The sequence below is a fragment of the Oncorhynchus masou genome, unplaced genomic scaffold (assembly GCF_036934945.1).
Source record: "Oncorhynchus masou masou isolate Uvic2021 unplaced genomic scaffold, UVic_Omas_1.1 unplaced_scaffold_2245, whole genome shotgun sequence".
NCBI lineage: Eukaryota > Metazoa > Chordata > Actinopteri > Salmoniformes > Salmonidae > Oncorhynchus > Oncorhynchus masou.
Genome location: NW_027008718.1, coordinates 17,944 through 39,618, shown reverse-complemented (window position 1 = coordinate 39,618; position 21,675 = coordinate 17,944). Strand labels below are relative to the sequence as shown.

Below are 21,675 nucleotides of genomic sequence, written 5' to 3'. Positions count from 1 at the left end.
TTCTACACCTGCATATTGCTTGCTGTTTGGGGTTTTAGGCTGGGTTTCTGTACAGCACTTTGAGGTATCAGTTGATGCAAGAAGGGCTTTATAAATACATTTGATTTGAGCGTAATCGATTTCTGTAAATAGCATCAGACTACAAAGTTAGAGTTGTAGAAAACTCTTAATAACAGTGATTTGGACAATAGCTTCCAAAAACGTATTCCAAAGAAGAAAATAGCTTGCTACCGAGCCAGAAAATAAAGACATTTTAATTTACCCGCCTTGACAGGTGGGTATTTATGTTGGATATGCGCAATCAGGACATGCGCAAGCAGATTGCGCACGTCGTGTTTCGTAACAGGTTGTACCAGGAAAGTCACTGCGGCCAAGTGAGCGGACACTTCCAAAACGCCGTCAAGCCTAAACATTGTTCAGCCATCCGTTCTTCAGTTTCCTCCTGAATTTCTGTGCGCAAATACACAACATTTTACGGTATCGCGTGTTTTCTGGTAGGGAAACTTGTGTTAACTTTTCTCCGATCTTTTCAAGTATTTCTGAAGTTGGAACACATTTTGTCATTTACTGTAAGGATATGAGTTTTCAAAGCAGCATGGAAGTTCTGTGTAACGACCTAGCGATAGCCTATCCAGTTACCAAGCCAAAATAAGAACAAGTGCGAGTAATCTATTTTGTAATGACGTGTTATTCAGAAGTAACTGTTCACAGTAACTGTGTTGCATTGAGTTTGCTATACAGCCGCGAAATGATTTTAGATGCGCTTGCTGAAAGAAATAACTGCTTTAGAAATTCGACATACTTCTTATTAATGTGCTTGGGGAAATCCGACACCTATTTGTCACGTGCACGCTGAAAGCACATACGTCATCAAACGTTATCCAACTTCAGAATGTGCAGGTTCCTGTTTGATACTATTCATACTTGTTGTACTGCAACCAATAGTAGCTTAAAACCCCATGCATTTCAATGGTCATCGACTTTCTAGATTCTAAATGGGTCATTCCACGAATAGAGTGCCTTTTGCTTTCCTTTGATATTTTACATAGGAATTGTGCACCAATATTGAATTTCAAAAACCTGTTACATTAAGTGCCTCCTTTAATAGAAACCACATGGAAAAATTAAATAATTTGTATTATATGAATAAAGACTTTCTAAAATGCCCAAAATCTGCATTTGTACATGTCCCTTCTCATGTTTTTCTGACTTCTAGGAAGATTTTAAGCCAACATTTTTAACGAGGGTCTAAATAGATTCAGAACATAATAAATTGGGTGTTATTTTCAGAGCTGACTGAGGCCATGTCAGCGGTGTGGATCAGCTCCTCGCTACTGAGGTCCAGGGCAACTCACCTCAGACAGCTCAGTGTGTTCTCTAGAAGGGCTGTGTTACAACCTCTACAGGTGGTCTCCTCACTACAGAAGACATGGACACCTGGGAACCCAACCTGGTGCTGTAGGTAGGTCAGCTCTCTTGACATTGTCATACATAAACAGACTAGCTGGATTTTTTTCTGTCATTTTGCAAGTTGTGTTTCCTTTCTAAAGCCCACCTCTGACCTTTGACATAGATTGTAGATGACATTTTGTCATTCAGACCTATAGAGCACACCACTAGTTGGGGTCAATCCCATTTCAATGTAGTCAATAACAGGTGCAGTGATCGCTATGATCCGTCAACTGTAGAGTATGGACCTGATGGCCTGTATGTGTCTTGACTAGTATTCAGACTGAGGGTAATGTATTTCAATGCCTGCTGAGCCATGCTCAAGTCACTGCATACTATAGAAACAATCCTTTTCAGAAACATGTTTTTACTTGGATTGTCCAGCCCAGTTTCTGCTTTGTCTTGGCTGTAAGGAACGGGGCTCAACGTGGTTGTCTTGGCTGTAAGGAACGGGGCTCAGCGTGGTTGTCTTGGCTGTAAGGAACGGGGCTCAGCGTGGTTGTCTTGGCTGTAAGGAACGGGGCTCAACGTGGTTGTCTTGGCTGTAAGGAACGGGGCTCAGCGTGGTTGTCCTGGCTGTAAGGAACGGGGCTCAACGTGGTTGTCTTGGCTGTAAGGAACGGGGCTCAACGTGGTTGTCTTGGCTGTAAGGAACGGGGCTCAGCGTGGTTGTCTTGGCTGTAAGGAACGGGGTTCAGCGTGGTTGTCTTGGCTGTAAGGAACAGGGCTCAGCGTGGTTATCTTGGCTGTAAGGAACGGGGTTCAGCGTGGTTGTCTTGGCTGTAAGGAACGGGGTTCAGCGTGGTTGTCCTGGCTGTAAGGAACGGGGCTCAGCGTGGTTGTCTTGGCCGTAAGGAACGGGGCTCAGCGTGGTTGTCTTGGCTGTAAGGAACGGGGCTCAGCGTGGTTGTCTTGGCTGTAAGGAACGGGGCTCAACGTGGTTGTCTTGGCTGTAAGGAACGGGGCTCAGCGTGGTTGTCCTGGCTGTAAGGAACGGGGCTCAACGTGGTTGTCTTGGCTGTAAGGAACGGGGCTCAACGTGGTTGTCTTGGCTGTAAGGAACGGGGCTCAGCGTGGTTGTCTTGGCTGTAAGGAACGGGGCTCAGCGTGGTTGTCTTGGCTGTAAGGAACGGGGCTCAGCGTGGTTGTCTTGGCTGTAAGGAACGGGGCTCAGCGTGGTTGTCTTGGCTGTAAGGAACGGGGCTCAACGTGGTTGTCTTGGCTGTAAGGAACGGGGCTCAGCGTGGTTGTCCTGGCTGTAAGGAACGGGGCTCAACGTGGTTGTCTTGGCTGTAAGGAACGGGGCTCAACGTGGTTGTCTTGGCTGTAAGGAACGGGGCTCAGCGTGGTTGTCTTGGCTGTAAGGAACGGGGCTCAGCGTGGTTGTCTTGGCTGTAAGGAACGGGGCTCAACGTGGTTGTCTTGGCTGTAAGGAACGGGGCTCAGCGTGGTTGTCCTGGCTGTAAGGAACGGGGCTCAGCGTGGTTGTCTTGGCCGTAAGGAACGGGGCTCAGCGTGGTTGTCTTGGCCGTAAGGAACGGGGCTCAGCGTGGTTGTCTTGGCTGTAAGGAACGGGGCTCAGCGTGGTTGTCTTGGCTGTAAGGAACGGGGCTCATCGTGGTTGTCTTGGCTGTAAGGAACGGGGCTCAGCGTGGTTGTCCTGGCTGTAAGGAACGGGGCTCAACGTGGTTGTCCTGGCTGTAAGGAACGGGGTTCAGCGTGGTTGTCCTGGCTGTAAGGAACGGGGCTCAGCGTGGTTGTCTTGGCTGTAAGGAACGGGGCTCAGCGTGGTTGTTTTGGCTGTAAGGAACGGGGCTCAGCGTGGTTGTTTTGGCTGTAAGGAACGGGGCTCAGCGTGGTTGTCCTGGCTGTAAGGAACGGGGCTCAGCGTGGTTGTTTTGGCTGTAAGGAACGGGGCTCAGCGTGGTTGTCTTGGCTGTAAGGAACGGGGCTCAGCGTGGTTGTCTTGGCTGTAAGGAACAGGGCTCAGCGTGGTTGTTTTGGCTGTAAGGAACGGGGCTCAGCGTGGTTGTTTTGGCTGTAAGGAACGGGGCTCAGCGTGGTTGTCTTGGCACTGAACATATCTGTCACGTATCCGTTATCTCTGGTTTCCCCTCTGAAAGACTTCACGTGTCCTGTGACCTGATGGGAGAACAGTGAGGTGGGCCGTATCTGTGCTGTTTCCCCAACGGCTCCTAAGAGAACAGTGGAGAGGGGAGAGAACAGTGGAGAGGGGTCCACTATGAAACCACAGTCTGGGAACACAACAGGAGGTTGGGTCTGAGATGAAGGGGGATTCCATCCAGAACCTTCTTCTGTTTCAAAAGAGATTACTGTCATGGATAAAGAACACCCTCACAGTCAACTCTACAGTCTGTAAACCAAACCGATCCCTTTGTTTCTTCTCCCTCTCTGTGTACCGACCCATCCCTCTGTGTCTGGGCGGCAGGTCGTCTAGTGGTTAAGAGCAATGGGCCAGTAAGCAAAAGGTCTCTGGTTTGAATCCCAGAGCCGACTAGGTGATACATCTATCCATGTGCTCTTGAGCAAGGCATTTAACCCTAATTGCTCTTGTGGGCCTCTCTGGATAAGAGTGTCTACTAAATTACTAAAATGTAAATATCTCCTCCCTCTCTCTGTTCCAACCCATGTCTCTCTCTGTTCCAACCCATGTCTCTCTCTGTTCCAACCCATGTCTCTCTCTGTTCCAACCCATGTCTCTCTCTGTTCCAACCCATCTCTCTCTGTTCCAACCCATGTCTCTCTCTGTTCCAACCCATGTCTCTCTCTGTTCCAACCCATCTCTCTCTGTTCCAACCCATGTCTCTCTCTGTTCCAACCCATGTCTCTCTCTGTGCCAACCCATGTCTCTCTCTGTTCCAACCCATGTCTCTCTCTGTTCCAACCCATGTCTCTCTTTGTTCCAACCCATGTCTCTCTCTGTTCCAACCCATGTTTCTGTGTTTACTCCCTCTTTATCTCTCTGTATCAGACTTTGGTCAACTACAGTACATGTGTCCAATACGTGGTTGTGTTTACTGTAGTTTGCCTGGTACAATGGAACCAATTAAATAGTCCTCTATGTCCAAACTCCAAAGTGTTATCAAGTGCACCTAGAAACAGCTCCCAACTATTTCCCACATGTATTTGTTCATGTCTGTCCCTCAACAGATCCCTCCATGTGGACAGTCCCCCCCTGGTCCCAGGGCAGAGCTTCAGCTACGTCCATGGGGCCTCCTCAGTGTCCCTGCTGGGCCAGACGGTGGGTCAGAGTTTGCAGGCGGCAGCTGACCGCTGGCCCCACAGAGAGGCCCTGGTGTTCCTGCAGGATGGAGTCCGTAAGACCTTCTCCCAGTTTCAGGAGGACGTAGGTCTTTCATCCACCCTCTCTTCTAATCTATTTCATCATATCTAGAGATCATTGTTAGGCCGTTACCTCTGTTCCCACTCAAAGCACATTCAGCAGGACTATCTGACAGTGCATCTGATTGGTGGTTTATCAAATAGTAACATAACTAATATGGGTCAGTGCATCTGATTGGTGGTTTACCAAATAGTACCATAACTATTATGGGTCAGTGCATCTGATTGGTGGTTTACCAAATAGTACCATAACTATTATGGGTCAGTGCATCTGATTGGTGGTTTACCAAATAGTAACATAACTATTATGGGTCAGTGCATCTGATTGGTGGTTTACCAAATAGTACCATAACTATTATGGGTCAGTGCATCTGATTGGTGGTTTACCAAATAGTAACATAACTATCATGGGTCAGTATCCATGGTGTAACACCGTGAGGCCTGCTAACTAGGACATCCATGGTGTAACACCCTGAGGCCTGCTAACTAGGACATCCATGGTGAAACACCCTGAGGCATGCTAACTAGGACATCCATGGTGTAACACCCTGAGGCCTGCTAACTAGGACATCCATGGTGTAACAACAGAGACCTGCTCACTAGGACATCCATGGTGTAACAACAGAGACCTGCTAACTAGGACATCCATGGTGTAACACCCTGAGGCCTGCTAACTAGGACATCCATGGTGTAACACCCTGAGGCCTGCTAACTAGGACATCCATGGTGAAACACCCTGAGGCATGCTAACTAGGACATCCATGGTGTAACACCCTGAGGCCTGCTAACTAGGACATCCATGGTGTAACACCCTGAGGCCTGCTAACTAGGACATCCATGGTGAAACACCCTGAGGCCTGCTAACTAGGACATCCATGGTGTAACACCCTGAGGCCTGCTAACTAGGACATCCATGGTGTAACACCCTGAGGCCTGCTAACTAGGACATCCATGGTGTAACACCCTGAGGCCTGCTAACTAGGACATCCATGGTGTAACACCCTGAGGCCTGCTAACTAGGACATCCATGGTGTAACACCCTGAGGCCTGCTAACTAGGACATCCATGGTGAAACACCCTGAGGCCTGCTAACTAAGACATCCATGGTGTAACACCCTGAGGCCTGCTAACTAAGACATCCATGGTGTAACACCCCGAGGCCTGCTAACTAGGACATCCATGGTGTAACATCCCGAGGCCTGCTAACTAGGACATCCATGGTGTAACACCGTGAGGCCTGCTAACTAGGACATCCATGGTGTAACACCGTGAGGCCTGCTAACTAGGACATCCATGGTGTAACACCGTGAGGCCTGCTAACTAGGACATCCATGGTGTAACACCCCGAGGCCTGCTAACTAGGACATCCATGGTGTAACACCCCGAGGCCTGCTAACTAGGACATCCATGGTGTAACACCGTGAGGCCTGCTAACTAGGACATCCATGGTGTAACACTGTGAGGCCTGCTACCTAGGACATCCATGGTGTAACACCCTGAGGCCTGCTAACTAGGACATCCATGGTGTAACACCCCGAGGCCTGCTAACTAGGACATCCATGGTGTAACACCCTGAGGCCTGCTAACTAGGACATCCATGGTGTAACACCCTGAGGCCTGCTAACTAGGACATCCATGGTGTAACACCTTGAGGCCTGCTAACTAGGACATCCATGGTGTAACACCTTGAGGCCTGCTAACTAGGACATCCATGGTGTACCACCCTGAGGCCTGCTCACTAGTAATATAATTTGTAATAATATATTCCAATCCATTTATACACAAACTGCAGAATGCCTTTACATATCGGATATCATCCTGTATATTACTTCCTGGGTCATGGTCTCCCTCCTCCCCAGGTTGACCAGGCCGCTGCAGGTCTCCTGGCCCTGGGTCTGAAGAGAGGGGACAGACTAGGAGTCTGGGGGCCCAACACATACCACTGGATCCTGTTTCAGTTTGCCACAGCCAAGGCTGGCATCATACTGGTGAGGATGAGCTATTATATTAGATTCTAAAATGAACATGTATTATCTGTTAGGATCTATTGGTCCTAATATTAAAGTATTGTTCTAATCTCTACAGGTGTCGATAAACCCAGCCTATCAGCTGAAGGAGCTGGAGTTCACCCTGGGGAAGGTTTGTTCTTATCCAGAACTGTGCTGTTTTACACTTCCTGGATAGACTGAATGAACAGCTGAACTGATCCTGACCCTGGTGCTGTCTGTGTCCTTCCCAGTTTAAGACCCAGAGGTTCTGATATCTCTGTCTCTGTAGGTGCAGTGTAAAGCTGTGGTGTGTCCCACCCAGTTTAAGACCCAGAGGTTCTGATATCTCTGTCTCTGTAGGTGCAGTGTAAAGCTGTGGTGTGTCCCACCCAGTTTAAGACCCAGAGGTTCTGATATCTCTGTCTCTGTAGGTGCAGTGCAAAGCTGTGGTGTGTCCCACCCAGTTTAAGACCCAGAGGTTCTGATATCTCTGTCTCTGTAGGTGCAGTGCAAAGCTGTGGTGTGTCCCACCCAGTTTAAGACCCAGAGGTTCTGATATCTCTGTCTCTGTAGGTGCAGTGTAAAGCTGTGGTGTGTCCCACCCAGTTTAAGACCCAGAGGTTCTGTTATCTCTATCTCTGTAGGTGCAGTGCAAAGCTGTGGTGTGTCCCACCCAGTTTAAGACCCAGAGGTTCTGTTATCTCTGTCTCTGTAGGTGCAGTGTAAAGCTGTGGTGTGTCCCACCCAGTTTAAGACCCAGAGGTTCTGTGACATGCTGAGACAGATCTGCCCAGAGATGGACACAGCAGAGTCAGGGGTCTTCAGGAGCTCCAGGTATGTTAATATTGTACTACTGGACCATGACTGAATCAACAGACATATTGTACTACTGGACCATGACTCTGTCAACAGACATATTGTACTATTGCATCATGACTGAGTCAACAGACATATTGTACTACTGGACCATGACTGCGTCAACAGACATATTGTACTACTGGACCATGACTCTGTCAACAGACATATTGTACTACTGGACCATGACTCTGTCAACAGACATATTGTACTACTGGACCATGACTCTGTCAACAGACATATTGTACTACTGCATCATGAAGTAAACAAGTACCTAGCAGGATAGCTAACATCATAGATATAGAACCCTGATCAGATATGTGGTCTGTGGCTAACATATTTATAGCCATAGTAGAGATCCCATTAAATTACTAGAAGGGCTATGTCATAAACCCTCAAAGTTCCTGAATGGTATGATAATAGCAGCCATTTTGGTCAGGGACAAATCCAAACCAGCCTAATTGAAAGGAAAGGAAGTGGAGACATAGGTGATGCACTTCCTGCTTTTACTGATGCAGGAACATAAAAGTAAGGCATGTGATACTGTATATCAGAAATGGTGTATTAGAAGTATTGGCTAATGTGAAACACAGTCGAAGGGAACACAGGAACTCTGCTGGATCAACTCTGAATAAGAAATATTACCACCGGCGGATGTCTATTTACCTGTAAATGGAACCTCAGTATCTGTGTGGGGATGGAGACAGACAGGGACAGTAGAGGACCTAATGAAGGCTGTTACTGTAATGTTACTGTAATGTAACGGTCATTGTGTTACTGTAATGTTACTATCATTGTGTTACTGTAATGTAACGGTCATTGTGTTACTGTATCTGTGTATGGGGATGGAGACAGACAGGGACAGTAGAGGACCTAATGAAGGCTGTTACTGTAATGTTACTGTAATGTTACTATCATTGTGTTACTGTAATGTAACGGTCATTGTGTTACTGTAATGTACCTGTCATTGTGTTACTGTAATGTTACTATCATTGTGTTACTGTAATGTTACTGTAATGTTACTGTAATGTTACTATCATTGTGTTGCTGTAATGTAACGGTCATTGTGTTACTGTATCTGTGTGTGGGGATGGTGACAGACAGGGACAGTAGAGGACCTAATGAAGGCTGTTACTGTAATGTTACTATCATTGTGTTACTGTAATGTAACGGTCATTGTGTTACTGTAATGTACCTGTCATTGTGTTACTGTAATGTACCTGTCATTGTGTTACTGTAATGTAACGGTCATTGTGTTACTGTAATGTAACGGTCATTGTGTTACTGTAATGTAACGGTCATTGTGTTACTGTAATGTAACGGTCATTGTGTTACTGTATCTGTGTATGGGGATGGAGACAGACAGGGACAGTAGAGGACCTAATGAAGGCTGTTACTGTAATGTTACTGTAATGTTACTATCATTGTGTTACTGTAATGTAACGGTCATTGTGTTACTGTAATGTACCTGTCATTGTGTTACTGTAATGTTACTATCATTGTGTTACTGTAATGTTACTGTAATGTTACTGTAATGTTACTATCATTGTGTTGCTGTAATGTAACGGTCATTGTGTTACTGTATCTGTGTGTGGGGATGGTGACAGACAGGGACAGTAGAGGACCTAATGAAGGCTGTTACTGTAATGTTACTATCATTGTGTTACTGTAATGTAACGGTCATTGTGTTACTGTAATGTACCTGTCATTGTGTTACTGTAATGTACCTGTCATTGTGTTACTGTAATGTAACGGTCATTGTGTTACTGTAATGTAACGGTCATTGTGTTACTGTAATGTAACGGTCATTGTGTTACTTTAATGTTACTGTAATGTAATGGTCATTGTGTTACTGTAATGTAACGGTCATTGTGTTACTGTAATGTAACGGTCATTGTGTTACTGTAATGTAACGGTCATTGTGTTACTGTAATGTAACGGTCATTGTGTTACTGTAATGTAACGGTCATTGTGTTACTGTAATGTAACGGTCATTGTGTTACTGTAATAATATTGACAGTGTTACTGTAATGTACCTGTCATTGTGTTACTGTAATGTAACGGTCATTGTGTTACTGTAATGTAACGGTCATTGTGTTACTGTAATGTAACGGTCATTGTGTTACTGTAATAATATTGACAGTGTTACTGTAATGTACCTGTCATTGTGTTACTGTAATGTAATGGTCATTGTGTTACTGTAATGTAACGGTCATTGTGTTACTGTAATGTACCTGTCATTGTGTTACTGTAATGTAACGGTCATTGTGTTACTGTAATGTAACGGTCATTGTGTTACTGTAATGTAACGGTCATTGTGTTACTGTAATGTAACGGTCATTGTGTTACTGTAATAATATTGACAGTGTTACTGTAATGTACCTGTCATTGTGTTACTGTAATGTAATGGTCATTGTGTTACTGTAATGTAATGGTCATTGTGTTCCTGTAATGTACCGGTCATTGTGTTACTGTAATGTAACGGTCAGTGTGTTACTGTAATGTTACTGTAATGTAGCGGTCATTGTGTTACCGTAATGTAACGGTCATTGTGTTACTGTAATGTACCTGTCATTGTGTTAATGTAATGTAACGGTCATTGTGTTACTGTAATGTAACGGTCATTGTGTTGCTGTAATGTACCTGTCATTGTGTTACTGTAATGTAACGGTCATTGTGTTACTGTAATGTACCTGTCATTGTGTTACTGTAATGTTAACCTACTGTGTTCCTCCTGCCAGACTACCAGACCTGCGAATGGTGATTGTGACAGACAGCAGACAGACAGGGACTGTACATGTAGAGGATGTGATGCAGGCTGGAAGCAGACAGCACCACCAGGAGCTGCAGGACCTGCAGACCAAACTGTCCTTCGACGACCCCATCAACATACAGTTCACATCCGTAGGTCTCCTGTTGAAAGAAGAAGAATTCTTTATGGCTGATGTCCAGGACACAGACGACCCTGTCTAGGACACAGACGACCCTGTCTAGGACACAGGGGACCCTGTCTAGGACACAGACGACCCTGTCTAGGACACAGGGGACCCTGTCCAGGACACAGACGACCCTGTCTAGGACACAGGGGACCCTGTCCAGGACACAGACGACCCTGTCTAGGACACAGACGACCCTGTCCAGGACACAGACGACCCTGTCTAGGACACGGGACCCTGTCTAGGACACAGACGACCCTGTCCAGGACACAGACGACCCTGTCTAGGACACAGACGACCCTGTCTAGGACACAGACGACCCTGTCTAGGACACAGACGACCCTGTCTAGGACACAGGGGACCCTGTCCAGGACACAGACGACCCTGTCCTGGACACAGACGACCCTGTCTAGGACACAGACGACCCTGTCTAGGACACAGACGACCCTGTCTAGGACACAGAGGACCCTGTCTAGGACACAGACGACCCTGTCTAGGACCCAGACGACCCTGTCTAGGACATAGACGACCCTGTCTAGGACCCAGACGACCCTGTCTAGGACACAGACGACCCTGTCCAGGACACAGACGACCCTGTCCAGGACACAGACGACCCTGTCCTGGACACAGACGACCCTGTCCAGGACACAGACGACCCTGTCTAGGACACAGACGACCCTGTCGTAGGGAACAACAGTATTAGTCTGTCTGATGTCTACTGGTCTGTAGGGAACAACAGTATTAGTCTGTCTACTGGTCTGTAGGGAACAACAGTATTAGTCTGTCTGATGTCTACTGGTCTGTAGGGAACAACAGTATTAGTCTGTCTACTGGTCTGTAGGGAACAACAGTATTAGTCTGTCTACTGGTCTGTAGGGAACAACAGTATCAGTCTGTCTACTGGTCTGTAGGGAACAACAGTATCAGTCTGTCTACTGGTCTGTAGGGAACAACAGTATTAGTCTGTCTGATATCTACTGGTCTGTAGGGAACAACAGTATTAGTCTGTCTACTGGTCTGTAGGGAACAACAGTATCAGTCTGTCTACTGGTCTGTAGGGAACAACAGTATTAGTCTGTCTGATATCTACTGGTCTGTAGGGAACAACAGTATTAGTCTGTCTACTGGTCTGTAGGGAACAACAGTATTAGTCTGTCTACTGGTCTGTAGGGAACAACAGTATTAGTCTGTCTACTGGTCTGTAGGGAACAACAGTATCAGTCTGTCTGATGTCTACTGGTCTGTAGGGAACAACAGTATCAGTCTGTCTACTGGTCTGTAGGGAACAACAGTATTAGTCTATCTGATGTCTACTGGTCTGTAGGGAACAACAGTATTAGTCTGTCTACTGGTCTGTAGGGAACAACAGTATCAGTCTGTCTACTGGTCTGTAGGGAACAACAGTATTAGTCTGTCTACTGGTCTGTAGGGAACAACAGTATCAGTCTGTCTACTGGTCTGTAGGGAACAACAGTATCAGTCTGTCTACTGGTCTGTAGGGAACAACAGTATTAGTCTGTCTACTGGTCTGTAGGGAACAACAGTATTAGTCTGTCTACTGGTCTGTAGGGAACAACAGTATTAGTCTGTCTACTGGTCTGTAGGGAACAACAGTATCAGTCTGTCTACTGGTCTGTAGGGAACAACAGTATTAGTCTGTCTGATGTCTACTGGTCTGTAGGGAACAACAGTATTAGTCTGTCTACTGGTCTGTAGGGAACAACAGTATTAGTCTGTCTACTGGTCTGTAGGGAACAACAGTATTAGTCTGTCTGATGTCTGCTGGTCTGTAGGGAACAACAGTATCAGTCTGTCTACTGGTCTGTAGGGAACAACAGTATTAGTCTGTCTACTGGTCTGTAGGGAACAACAGTATTAGTCTGTCTACTGGTCTGTAGGGAACAACAGTATTAGTCTGTCTACTGGTCTGTAGGGAACAACAGTATTAGTCTGTCTGATGTCTACTGGTCTGTAGGGAACAACAGTATCAGTCTGTCTACTGGTCTGTAGGGAACAACAGTATTAGTCTGTCTACTGGTCTGTAGGGAACAACAGTATTAGTCTGTCTACTGGTCTGTAGGGAACAACAGTATCAGTCTGTCTACTGGTCTGTAGGGAACAACAGTATTAGTCTGTCTACTGGTCTGTAGGGAACAACAGTATTAGTCTGTCTACTGGTCTGTAGGGAACAACAGTATTAGTCTGTCTGATGTCTACTGGTCTGTAGGGAACAACAGGAAATCCTAAAGGTGCCACCCTCTCCCACCACAACATCGTCAACAACGCCTATTTTGTAGGTCTACGTCTGGGATTCAACTGGAAGGTCAGTGGAGACATGAGACTATTATCATCTCTCTCTGTGTCTCTCTCTCACTCACTCACTCACTCACTCACTCACTCACTCACTCACTCACACTCTCTCTCTCTCTCTCTCTCTGTGGCTCATTCAATTCAAGGGGCTTTATTGGCATGGGAAACATATGTTAACATTGCCAAAGCAAGTGAGGTGGCTCTCTCTCTGGCTCTCTCTCTCTCTCTGTGGCTCTCTCTCTCTCTCTCTGTGGCTCTCTCTCTCTCTGTGTCTCTCTCTCTCTCTCTCTCTCTGTGGCTCTCTCTCTCGGTGGCTCTCTCTCTCCCTCTCTGTGTCTCTCTCTCTCTCTCCCTCTCTGTGTCTCTCTCTCTCTCCCTCTCTGTGTCTCTCTCTCTCTCTCTGTGGCTCTCTCTCTCTCTCTCTCTGTGGCTCTCTCTCTCTCTGTGGCTCTCTCTCTCTCTGTGGCTCTCTCTCTCTCTGTGGCTCTCTCTTTCTGTGGCGCTCTCTCTCTCTCTGGCGCTCTCTTTCTGTGGCTCTCTTCTGTGGCTCAGTCGCTCTCTCTCTGTTGCGCTGTCGCTCTTTCTCTCTGTTGCGCTGTCGCTCTCTCTCTGTTGCTCTGTCGCTCTCTCTCTCTGTTGCTCTGTCGCTCTCTCTCTCTGTTGCTCTGTCGCTCTCTCTCTCTGTTGCTCTGTCGCTCTCTCTCTCGCTGTCTCTCTCTCTCTCTCTGTCTCTCTCTCTACTTTTCTCATGTAACCTCTGCTCTTTTTGCTTCCCCCCTCAGCCTATAAGAGCGTGTGTTCCTGTTCCCCTGTACCACTGCATGGGCTCAGTGTTAGGAGCGATGTGTTTGGCACTGCATGGCATCACCCTGGTCTTCCCCTCTGCTGGGTACGACAGCCGTGCCAACCTGGAGGCCATTCAGAATGAAAGGTAGTAAAGTTTAGGAACCTCTTCCTTAAGTGACTTACACATCCTGGAGACTTACAATAGAGATATTTCACGTCAGTCTGTTGTAATAAGAATAATATAAATAGCTGCCCCTGAGCACATTGAGAATGAACCTCTATAATACACTAAATACCTCTCTGTGTTCTCTGTTTCAGGTGTAATTTCCTCTACGGAACTCCTACCATGTACATTGACATGCTTGGACAGCCTGACCTACACAACTATGACCTGTCCTCAGTTGAATCTGGTGAGAGATTTGAGGTTTGTTTGTGTCGACTGGAAATACATAAAAATACATAAAAATAAACTGAATTGCTGTGGTAAAGTTTAAGCTGAAAGGGGTCATTTGCAGTTGCTACATCCATTATTTTGGACTTATATGTTAAATTCATGTTCCCATTGATTCTTGAAGATTATAACATACAAATACCTCTCGAGCTTAACTTCAGCTGTTTTACTCCAATGTTTTGTAAACATTGTAAAGGTTAGTCTGGAGCCCTGTTTTAACCTGTTTTGAGGCTCTTGACTAACATTTTCAGGTGGTGCTGCTATGGTTTTCAGTCGGGGTCTCTGGCTCCGCTGTGGTTTTCAGTCGGGGTCTCTGGCTCCGCTGTGGTTTTCAGTCGGGGTCTCTGGCTCCGCTGTGGTTTTCAGTCGGGGTCTCTGGCTCCGCTATGGTTTTCAGTCTCTGGCTCCGCTGTGGTTTTCAGTCGGGGTCTCTGGCTCCGCTGTGGTTTTCAGTCGGGGTCTCTGGCTCCGCTATGGTTTTCAGTCTCTGGCTCCGCTGTGGTTTTCAGTTGGGGTCTCTGGCTCCGCTGTGGTTTTCAGTCGGGGTCTCTGGCTCCGCTGTGGTTTTCATTCGGGGTATCTGGCTCCGCTGTGGTTTTCAGTCTCTGGCTCTGCTATGGTTTTCAGTCGGGGTCTCTGGCTCCGCTGTGGTTTTCATTCGGGGTCTCTGGCTCCGCTGTGGTTTTCAGTCGGGGTCTCTGGCTCCGCTGTGGTTTTCAGTCGGGGTCTCTGGCTCCGCTGTGGTTTTCAGTCGGGGTCTCTGGCTCCGCAATGGTTTTCAGTCTCTGGCTCCGCTGTGGTTTTCAGTCGGGGTCTCTGGCTCCGCAATGGTTTTCAGTCTCTGGCTCCGCTGTGGTTTTCAGTCGTGGTCTCTGGCTCCGCTACGGTTTTCAGTCGGGGTCTCTGGCTCCGCTATGGTGTTCAGTCTCTGGCTCCGCTATGGTTTTCAGTCGGGGTCTCTGGCTCCGCTGTGGTTTCCAGTCGGGGTCTCTGGCTCCGCTGTGGTTTTCAGTCTCTGGCTCCGCTGTGGTTTTCAGTCGGGGTCTCTGGCTCCGCTGTGGTTTACAGTCGGGGTCTCTGGCTCCGCTGTGGGTTACAGTCGGGGTCTCTGGCTCCGCTATGTTGTACAGTCGGGGTCTCTGGCTCCGCGTTGTTTTTCAGTTGTGGTCTCTGGCTCCGCTGTGGTTTACAGTCGGGGTCTCTGGCTCCGCTGTGGTTTACAGTCGGGGTCTCTGGCTCCGCTGTGGTTTACAGTCGGGGTCTCTGGCTCCGCTGTGGTTTACAGTCGGGGTCTCTGGCTCCGCTGTGGTTTACAGTCGGGGTCTCTGGCTCCGCTGCGGTTTACAGTCGGGGTCTCTGGCTCCGCTGCGGTTTCCAGTCGGGGTCTCTGGCTCCGCTGCGGTTTTCAGTCGGGGTCTCTGGCTCCGCTATGGTTTTCAGTCGGGGTCTCTGGCTCCGCTGTGGTTTTCAGTCGTGGTCTCTGGCTCCGCTGTGGTTTCCAGTCGGGGTCTCTGGTGCCGCTATGGTTTTCAGTCGGGGTCTCTGGTGCTGCTACTGTTTTCAGTCTCTGGCTCCGCTGTGGTTTTCAGTCGGGGTCTCTGGCTCCGCTGTGGTTTACAGTCGGGGTCTCTGGCTCCGCTGTGGTTTTCAGTCGGGGTCTCTGGCTCCGCTGTGGTTTTCAGTCGTGGTCTCTGGCTCCGCTGTGGTTTCCAGTCGGGGTCTCTGGTGCCGCTATGGTTTTCAGTCGGGGTCTCTGGTGCTGCTACTGTTTTCAGTCTCTGGCTCCGCTGTGGTTTTCAGTCGGGGTCTCTGGCTCCGCTGTGGTTTACAGTCGGGGTCTCTGGCTCCGCTATGGTGTTCAGTCGGGGTCTCTGGCTCCGCTGTGGTTTTCAGTCGTGGTCTCTGGCTCTGCTGTGGTTTACAGTCGGGGTCTCTGGCTCCGTTATGGTTTACAGTCGGGGTCTCTGGTGCTGCTACTGTTTTCAGTCTCTGGCTCCGCTGTGGTTTTCAGTCGGGGTCTCTGGCTCCGCTGTGGTTTACAGTCGGGGTCTCTGGCTCCGCTGTGGTTTACAGTCGGGGTCTCTGGCTCCGCTGTGGTTTTCAGTCGGGGTCTCTGGCTCCGCTGTGGTTTTCAGTCGTGGTCTCTGGCTCTGCTGTGGTTTACAGTCGGGGTCTCTGGCTCCGCTGTGGTTTACAGTCGGGGTCTCTGGCTCCGTTATGGTTTACAGTCGGGGTCTCTGGCTCCGCTGTGGTTTACAGTCGGGGTCTCTGGCTCCGTTATGGTTTACAGTCGGGGTCTCTGGCTCCGCTACGGTTTTCAATTGGTGGCACCAGTTCATGATTTGGTTGCACCGATATCTTGTCACTCAATAGAAACATTTTATAATCTTGTTATAAAGTCATTCACTGTGGTTTACAGAGATGGTATGTTTAAAGAATAACATTTTATCATCAAACATGTCCAAGCAGTAATGCATGGATCAGGTCATTTTCATCTACAACTTAAACTATTCGCTAAGTACTGTTGTAACCTCAGACAACATTTTCCAGAGAAGCCCCATTCCCAATTCAACCGATAGCAAAATCCTGTGACAATGGTTTCAAAATAATACACAATTAAATTAAACACAGATGACCCTTGCTAATTAGGAAGCTCTCTGATATGTTGTGATGGACTGTCATTATAAATGCTTCACGGGAACCTGGTCGAATTAGGTTTGTAGTGTGGCTAGCCACTGAATGGCTCTGAAGTCACTGTCAGCATGCAGTCAAAGCTACTAACCACTTTTGGACATAACTAGTGTTCTCAAATCGTATCCGGATGTCGACAGCAGATATGAGTTGAATCCATAATATGGCAAACTTAGCTGGCTTCCATACATTTTAGAGAAAACAAGTTATATTAAGTGGCTAGCTAACTAGCTAGCATTAGCAATGTTTGGTGGTCAATGAGACTGAGAGCTAGCTAACCAGCTGAGTTAGCTAACAATGTAACAAAATAATAATTTAGAAAAATCCTCAAAGGCTCTGGATTTCAGAAATCACAGTAGCAAGCATTGGAACGCTGCGATTGGTTGCCCAAAATTCTGGGGTGAGGCTTAGCGAAGCGTCAATTAGCTTATTGTTGCTATATTTTTTATTTTATTGTCAAACTAGGGCTCTGGAAATGTCAGATTTGTTTTGCTCAATAGAGATCCATTGGCCTACATGTTTGTGTGCACTAGCTAATAGGCTAATTCATTTGGGACTAATTCACCACTAAATGAAAACTGAAAACACATTAGCTAGATCGCTAACTGTGAATATTGCTGATGTTTAGCCGTGTAATTGATTAATTGCAGTAAATTGAATGCCCTAAAAACAATCCAGTGATAGTCTACTAGGACTCAGCGCCAACGTGTACCTCACGCTCTCTGCATCTCAAAGACATAATGGAAATGTTGTTTTTTTTAAAACAGTGCCTGTCGCTCAATATTGAGAGTTGAGAAAGTGATCATACCCCTAGAAATCGGGGGCCCTTCCCCTCTTCAACTAACAACATGTTTTTCATGCAACTGCATTTTGAAAGAGAGCATTTCTCTCTTCCACTAAATAGATAGTTGGAAGGAGAGGGCGTGGCTGGCTCATCACAGCAGATGGCCCTGGAGAAATGGACACTTTCATGGCAGGACTCAATTCACTTTACTTTAGGCGTACTGCTTGACCAAGTCATGATTTTATCTGGCCAAAACAATAAGAAGTTTTGAGTGAGGTGACCAGCAGTTTTTCTACATCCACAGCCAAGTCAAAGGGTCGCAAAATGAGACTAAATGGTCTCTGTCTGATGCCCTCCTAAAACAATCATTTGTACATTATGGATTGCTCCTAAAACAATCATTTGTATATTATGGATTGTCAGGCCTTTCATCCACAGCTCTCTATGAATTTGAGAGTGGTTACATGTCTCCGCCCCCATCCCTCAGATTTTTACCAAAACAGTGGCGGGGTGTCAATTTGTTTTATTTTGTTTTATCAACTGCAGATTGCCCCTTTGAATAGTAATATAATGTATTGGTAATACAGTTATAGTATTTGTGAAGGGTGGCGGTTGATTAATATGCTGTATAAAGCAGTAGTATAGTATAATACAGTAATAGTATTTGTGAAGGGTGGCGGTTGATTAATATGCTGTATAAAGCAGTAGTATAGTATTTGTGCCCAGGATGGTGGTTGTGATTTCTGTTGTTGTGTTCCAGGGTTTATGAGTGGGTCTCTTTGTCCTCCTGAAGTCATGAGGAAACTCAAAACTGATATGAATGTCAATGATATGATAGTAAGTCCTTCCCATCTTTTTCTCTGTCTGTGTGTATAATATACTTTATCATCTGTATGGGGTAACACAACGTTCCCTTGGTAACATCAGATAGGCTATGGGACCACAGAGAACAGCCCTGTAACATTCCTTGGTTTCCTGCGAGACAACGAGGAACTGAAGACAGAGACGGTGGGATGCATCCTGAACCACACTGAGGTATCAAACACGTGAGAGGAGAGAGTCATGTGTCTAATGTCAGGCTCCTAATTCATCTACATGCAGTATGTGTAATGTTTATACTCCTCCTTCTTTAAAACACACATGAAACCCTACCTGTGTTCTCCTGGCCAGGCGAAGGTGGTGGATGTGTCCTCTGGAGAGGTGGTTCCTCTGGGGGATCCAGGAGAGCTGCTGATCAGAGCTTACTCTGTTATGTTGGAGTACTGGGAGGACCCAGACAAGACCAGTGAGGCTATCGCCAAAGACCGCTGGTACAGAACCGGGTAAGAAATGAGATGGAGAGAGAGAAAGAGACGGAGGGAGCGAGCAAGAGATAAAGACACACAGAGAAACAAACAGATGAAAAGTGAGCGCGAGCATCAACTGTGAATGTCTCCACAGTGACATAGCCAGTCTGGACAGGTTTGGGTACTGCCGTATAGTGGGACGTATAAAGGACATGATCATACGTGGAGGAGAGAACATCTACCCTGCTGAGATAGAGAAGTTCCTTCACACCCATCCCAACGTACAGGAGGCCCAGGTGAGAACCACACCCATCCCAACGTACAGGAGGCCCAGGTGAGAACCATCCCAACGTACAGGAGGCCCAGGTGTTTATTTTCTCTCCCTGTCCTGTCCACCTCTCTTTCTCCCCAGGTGATTGGCGTGAGAGATGAGAGGTTGGGGGAACAGGTGTGTGCCTGTATCAGACTGAAGGAGGGACTGGACTGTAGCAGAGAGGAGATCAGAGACTTCTGCAAGGGACAGGTGAGACAGAGACAGGAAGTGACATGACCTGGGACGGGTGAGACAGAGACAGGAAGTGACATGATCTGTGATTCGATCACTGTCAGGTTTAGAACTTCTGTTATATACTATGTTATGTTGTGTTTATAGCTACAGGCATCTGCTTCTACTGTTCCAGATTTCTCACTTCAAGATCCCCCACTATGTGGTGTTTGTGGACAGCTATCCACTGACTGCCTCTGGAAAGGTAGGATTCCTGACAGCGTATTTTCTCTGTCTTCATTCAGATCAGCAGCGGACCAATGTTCTGTATCATGTAATTGATAATCAGAGTAATTATACCAGAACAGACGACTGTGGTGATCAACTCTGTCCTTTCCTAGATCCAGAAGAATAAACTGAGGGAGGAGATGGAGAAGAAGCTGGCTCTGTGATGGACAGAGGGACCGAGACAGACTGGGCTAATAGCAACCCACGTTGAGCACCGTTGATCTCTCGTTAAACCATCAATAAGATCATCCGCACAGTGAATCTGAATTACAACCACTGACATTTAGTTGTGGCTGCTGCCAACATTTTTATTTGTTTACTATTTTGTCCTCTGGTGGGTAATATCTTCAGATTAATCACTTAACTATTTGACAATCATTTTGTTCAAATGAAATGAGGCATTTCCTTGTTTACCACAGAGAATCTACTGTGGCAGTTGGCCCTCCACATGTTATGAATGGAAAGGTCAGGTTGGTGTACCTACTTGTATTTCCAATGTAATCCATTAATGAGTAATCCATCCATTAATATAATCCATTAACTTGCCTTTATAATCAAAAGGGGAACATACAATATCCCTGAACTGTCCACATCTAACATTGGTAACTAAATCAAGCCAATCATGATTTGAGTTAATATAATCGGTTTTCATTAAGGACTATGTGTCTGCTTTTTAAAGGTTGATTTAATATAATCTATGTAAAATGGCCGACTATGTGTCTTCTTTAGAACCACTAATGTTTTCTGTTCATTGCTTGTAGTCCTTCACCAACACACTATTCCACACAGTCTCAGCCATGTTTAGCTGAATCAGGTTAAAGAGGCCAGCCGGGATCTTAAAAACTGCCTGCGTTTTTCAACGTTCCGTTTTGATCTCACACATGGATAAAACACCACCTGTAACGTTCTTCAGGCGGAGAAAGCCACGCTATCCTGACATTCACCGCTTGACCTCGGCTTAATCTGTGTCCAGGAAACTGGCCTTAACTCTTCCACCTCTTCCAGAACTCTAGAACTATCGTTTGGAGTGCTTGCTTATCCCATGGTCTATGATGTGTCACGAACCGGCTCGACGTTCCGAACAAAAGGGAGACCACGTAGAGACAAGGAATGACAGAATATAGTCAACTGAATACGATTAACAATGGTGTGTGTCATCAGTAGTGTGAGTGTTTTGCTTGCATACATGTGATACTGCTGGGTGTTGAAAGGTGCCAAAGCAAACAACCCAAATCTAGAAAGGTGCCTGCATGGAGTCTCCTCCATGAATGGGGAAGTGGTGTATTTATCAACAATGACTAAATGATGTATACATTTCAATCAGGACTGACTAAACAGAATACTATTGTTACTGTATGGATGTATGAATCTTATAATCCGAGTACTGAATATGTGTGTAATTATAATCAAGAATCAGAACAGAGACTGTGTTCCTTGGTAGAAATGAATGAACTTACCGTCAGATTGGCTAGAATGCGTATCTTCACAGGGAGACCTTGGCCTGGTCGTAAATGATCTAAACCGGTGGTGGACGATGTGGGAAGGCTTGTGAACTCTACTGCCATTGTATCGGAGTGGAGGAAGGACAGTTTACAACCTATGACGTCACTTTTAGTTTATAACCTGTTGTAAACTGTACCATGATCAGTACTCTCGAGAATAAACGCTATTGATTGATTTTGAGACTGGCCTCTGTCCATTTTATGGAAATAAGTATCTTACAAATTCTTAGGAATGGGCAGAGTGTTTTAATAAACGTATAGGAATTTAATTCCTTTAACATTATCCTGGGACACACCCGGGCCCCAGGTGTGCCCCTTGTCGCTGACGACTCTCCTGGCTCCTCTCACCGGCATCCTAATAAGGAATATGGCAAACAGAGTGGGAGGGTTGTCACAGACTTCACCCACCTCTACCATGTCACTCTGAGCTCTGTCAGCCTGTTGTTCTGTCCCCATAGATACAGGTTTGGAACTAAGCATTGTAACTCTGCCTAACAACACA

General features: G+C 46.6%; 1 protein-coding gene across 1 annotated transcript; it reads left to right on the top strand.

The window, feature by feature from the left end:
• The first annotated feature begins 1,304 nt into the window (after window positions 1–1,304).
• LOC135533143 (medium-chain acyl-CoA ligase ACSF2, mitochondrial-like) lies at window positions 1,305–21,354 on the top strand. The gene is made up of 16 exons (XM_064960552.1): window positions 1,305–1,462; window positions 4,621–4,816; window positions 6,672–6,800; window positions 6,898–6,951; window positions 7,516–7,634; window positions 10,397–10,559; window positions 12,819–12,914; window positions 13,684–13,832; window positions 14,006–14,097; window positions 18,374–18,450; window positions 18,541–18,648; window positions 18,784–18,935; window positions 19,054–19,195; window positions 19,312–19,422; window positions 19,580–19,648; window positions 19,785–21,354. Exons 1-16 carry the CDS (start codon window positions 1,305–1,307, stop codon window positions 19,833–19,835), a joined length of 1,866 nt encoding a protein of 621 aa, XP_064816624.1. The 3' UTR covers window positions 19,836–21,354.
• The last annotated feature ends 321 nt before the right edge of the window (window positions 21,355–21,675 follow it).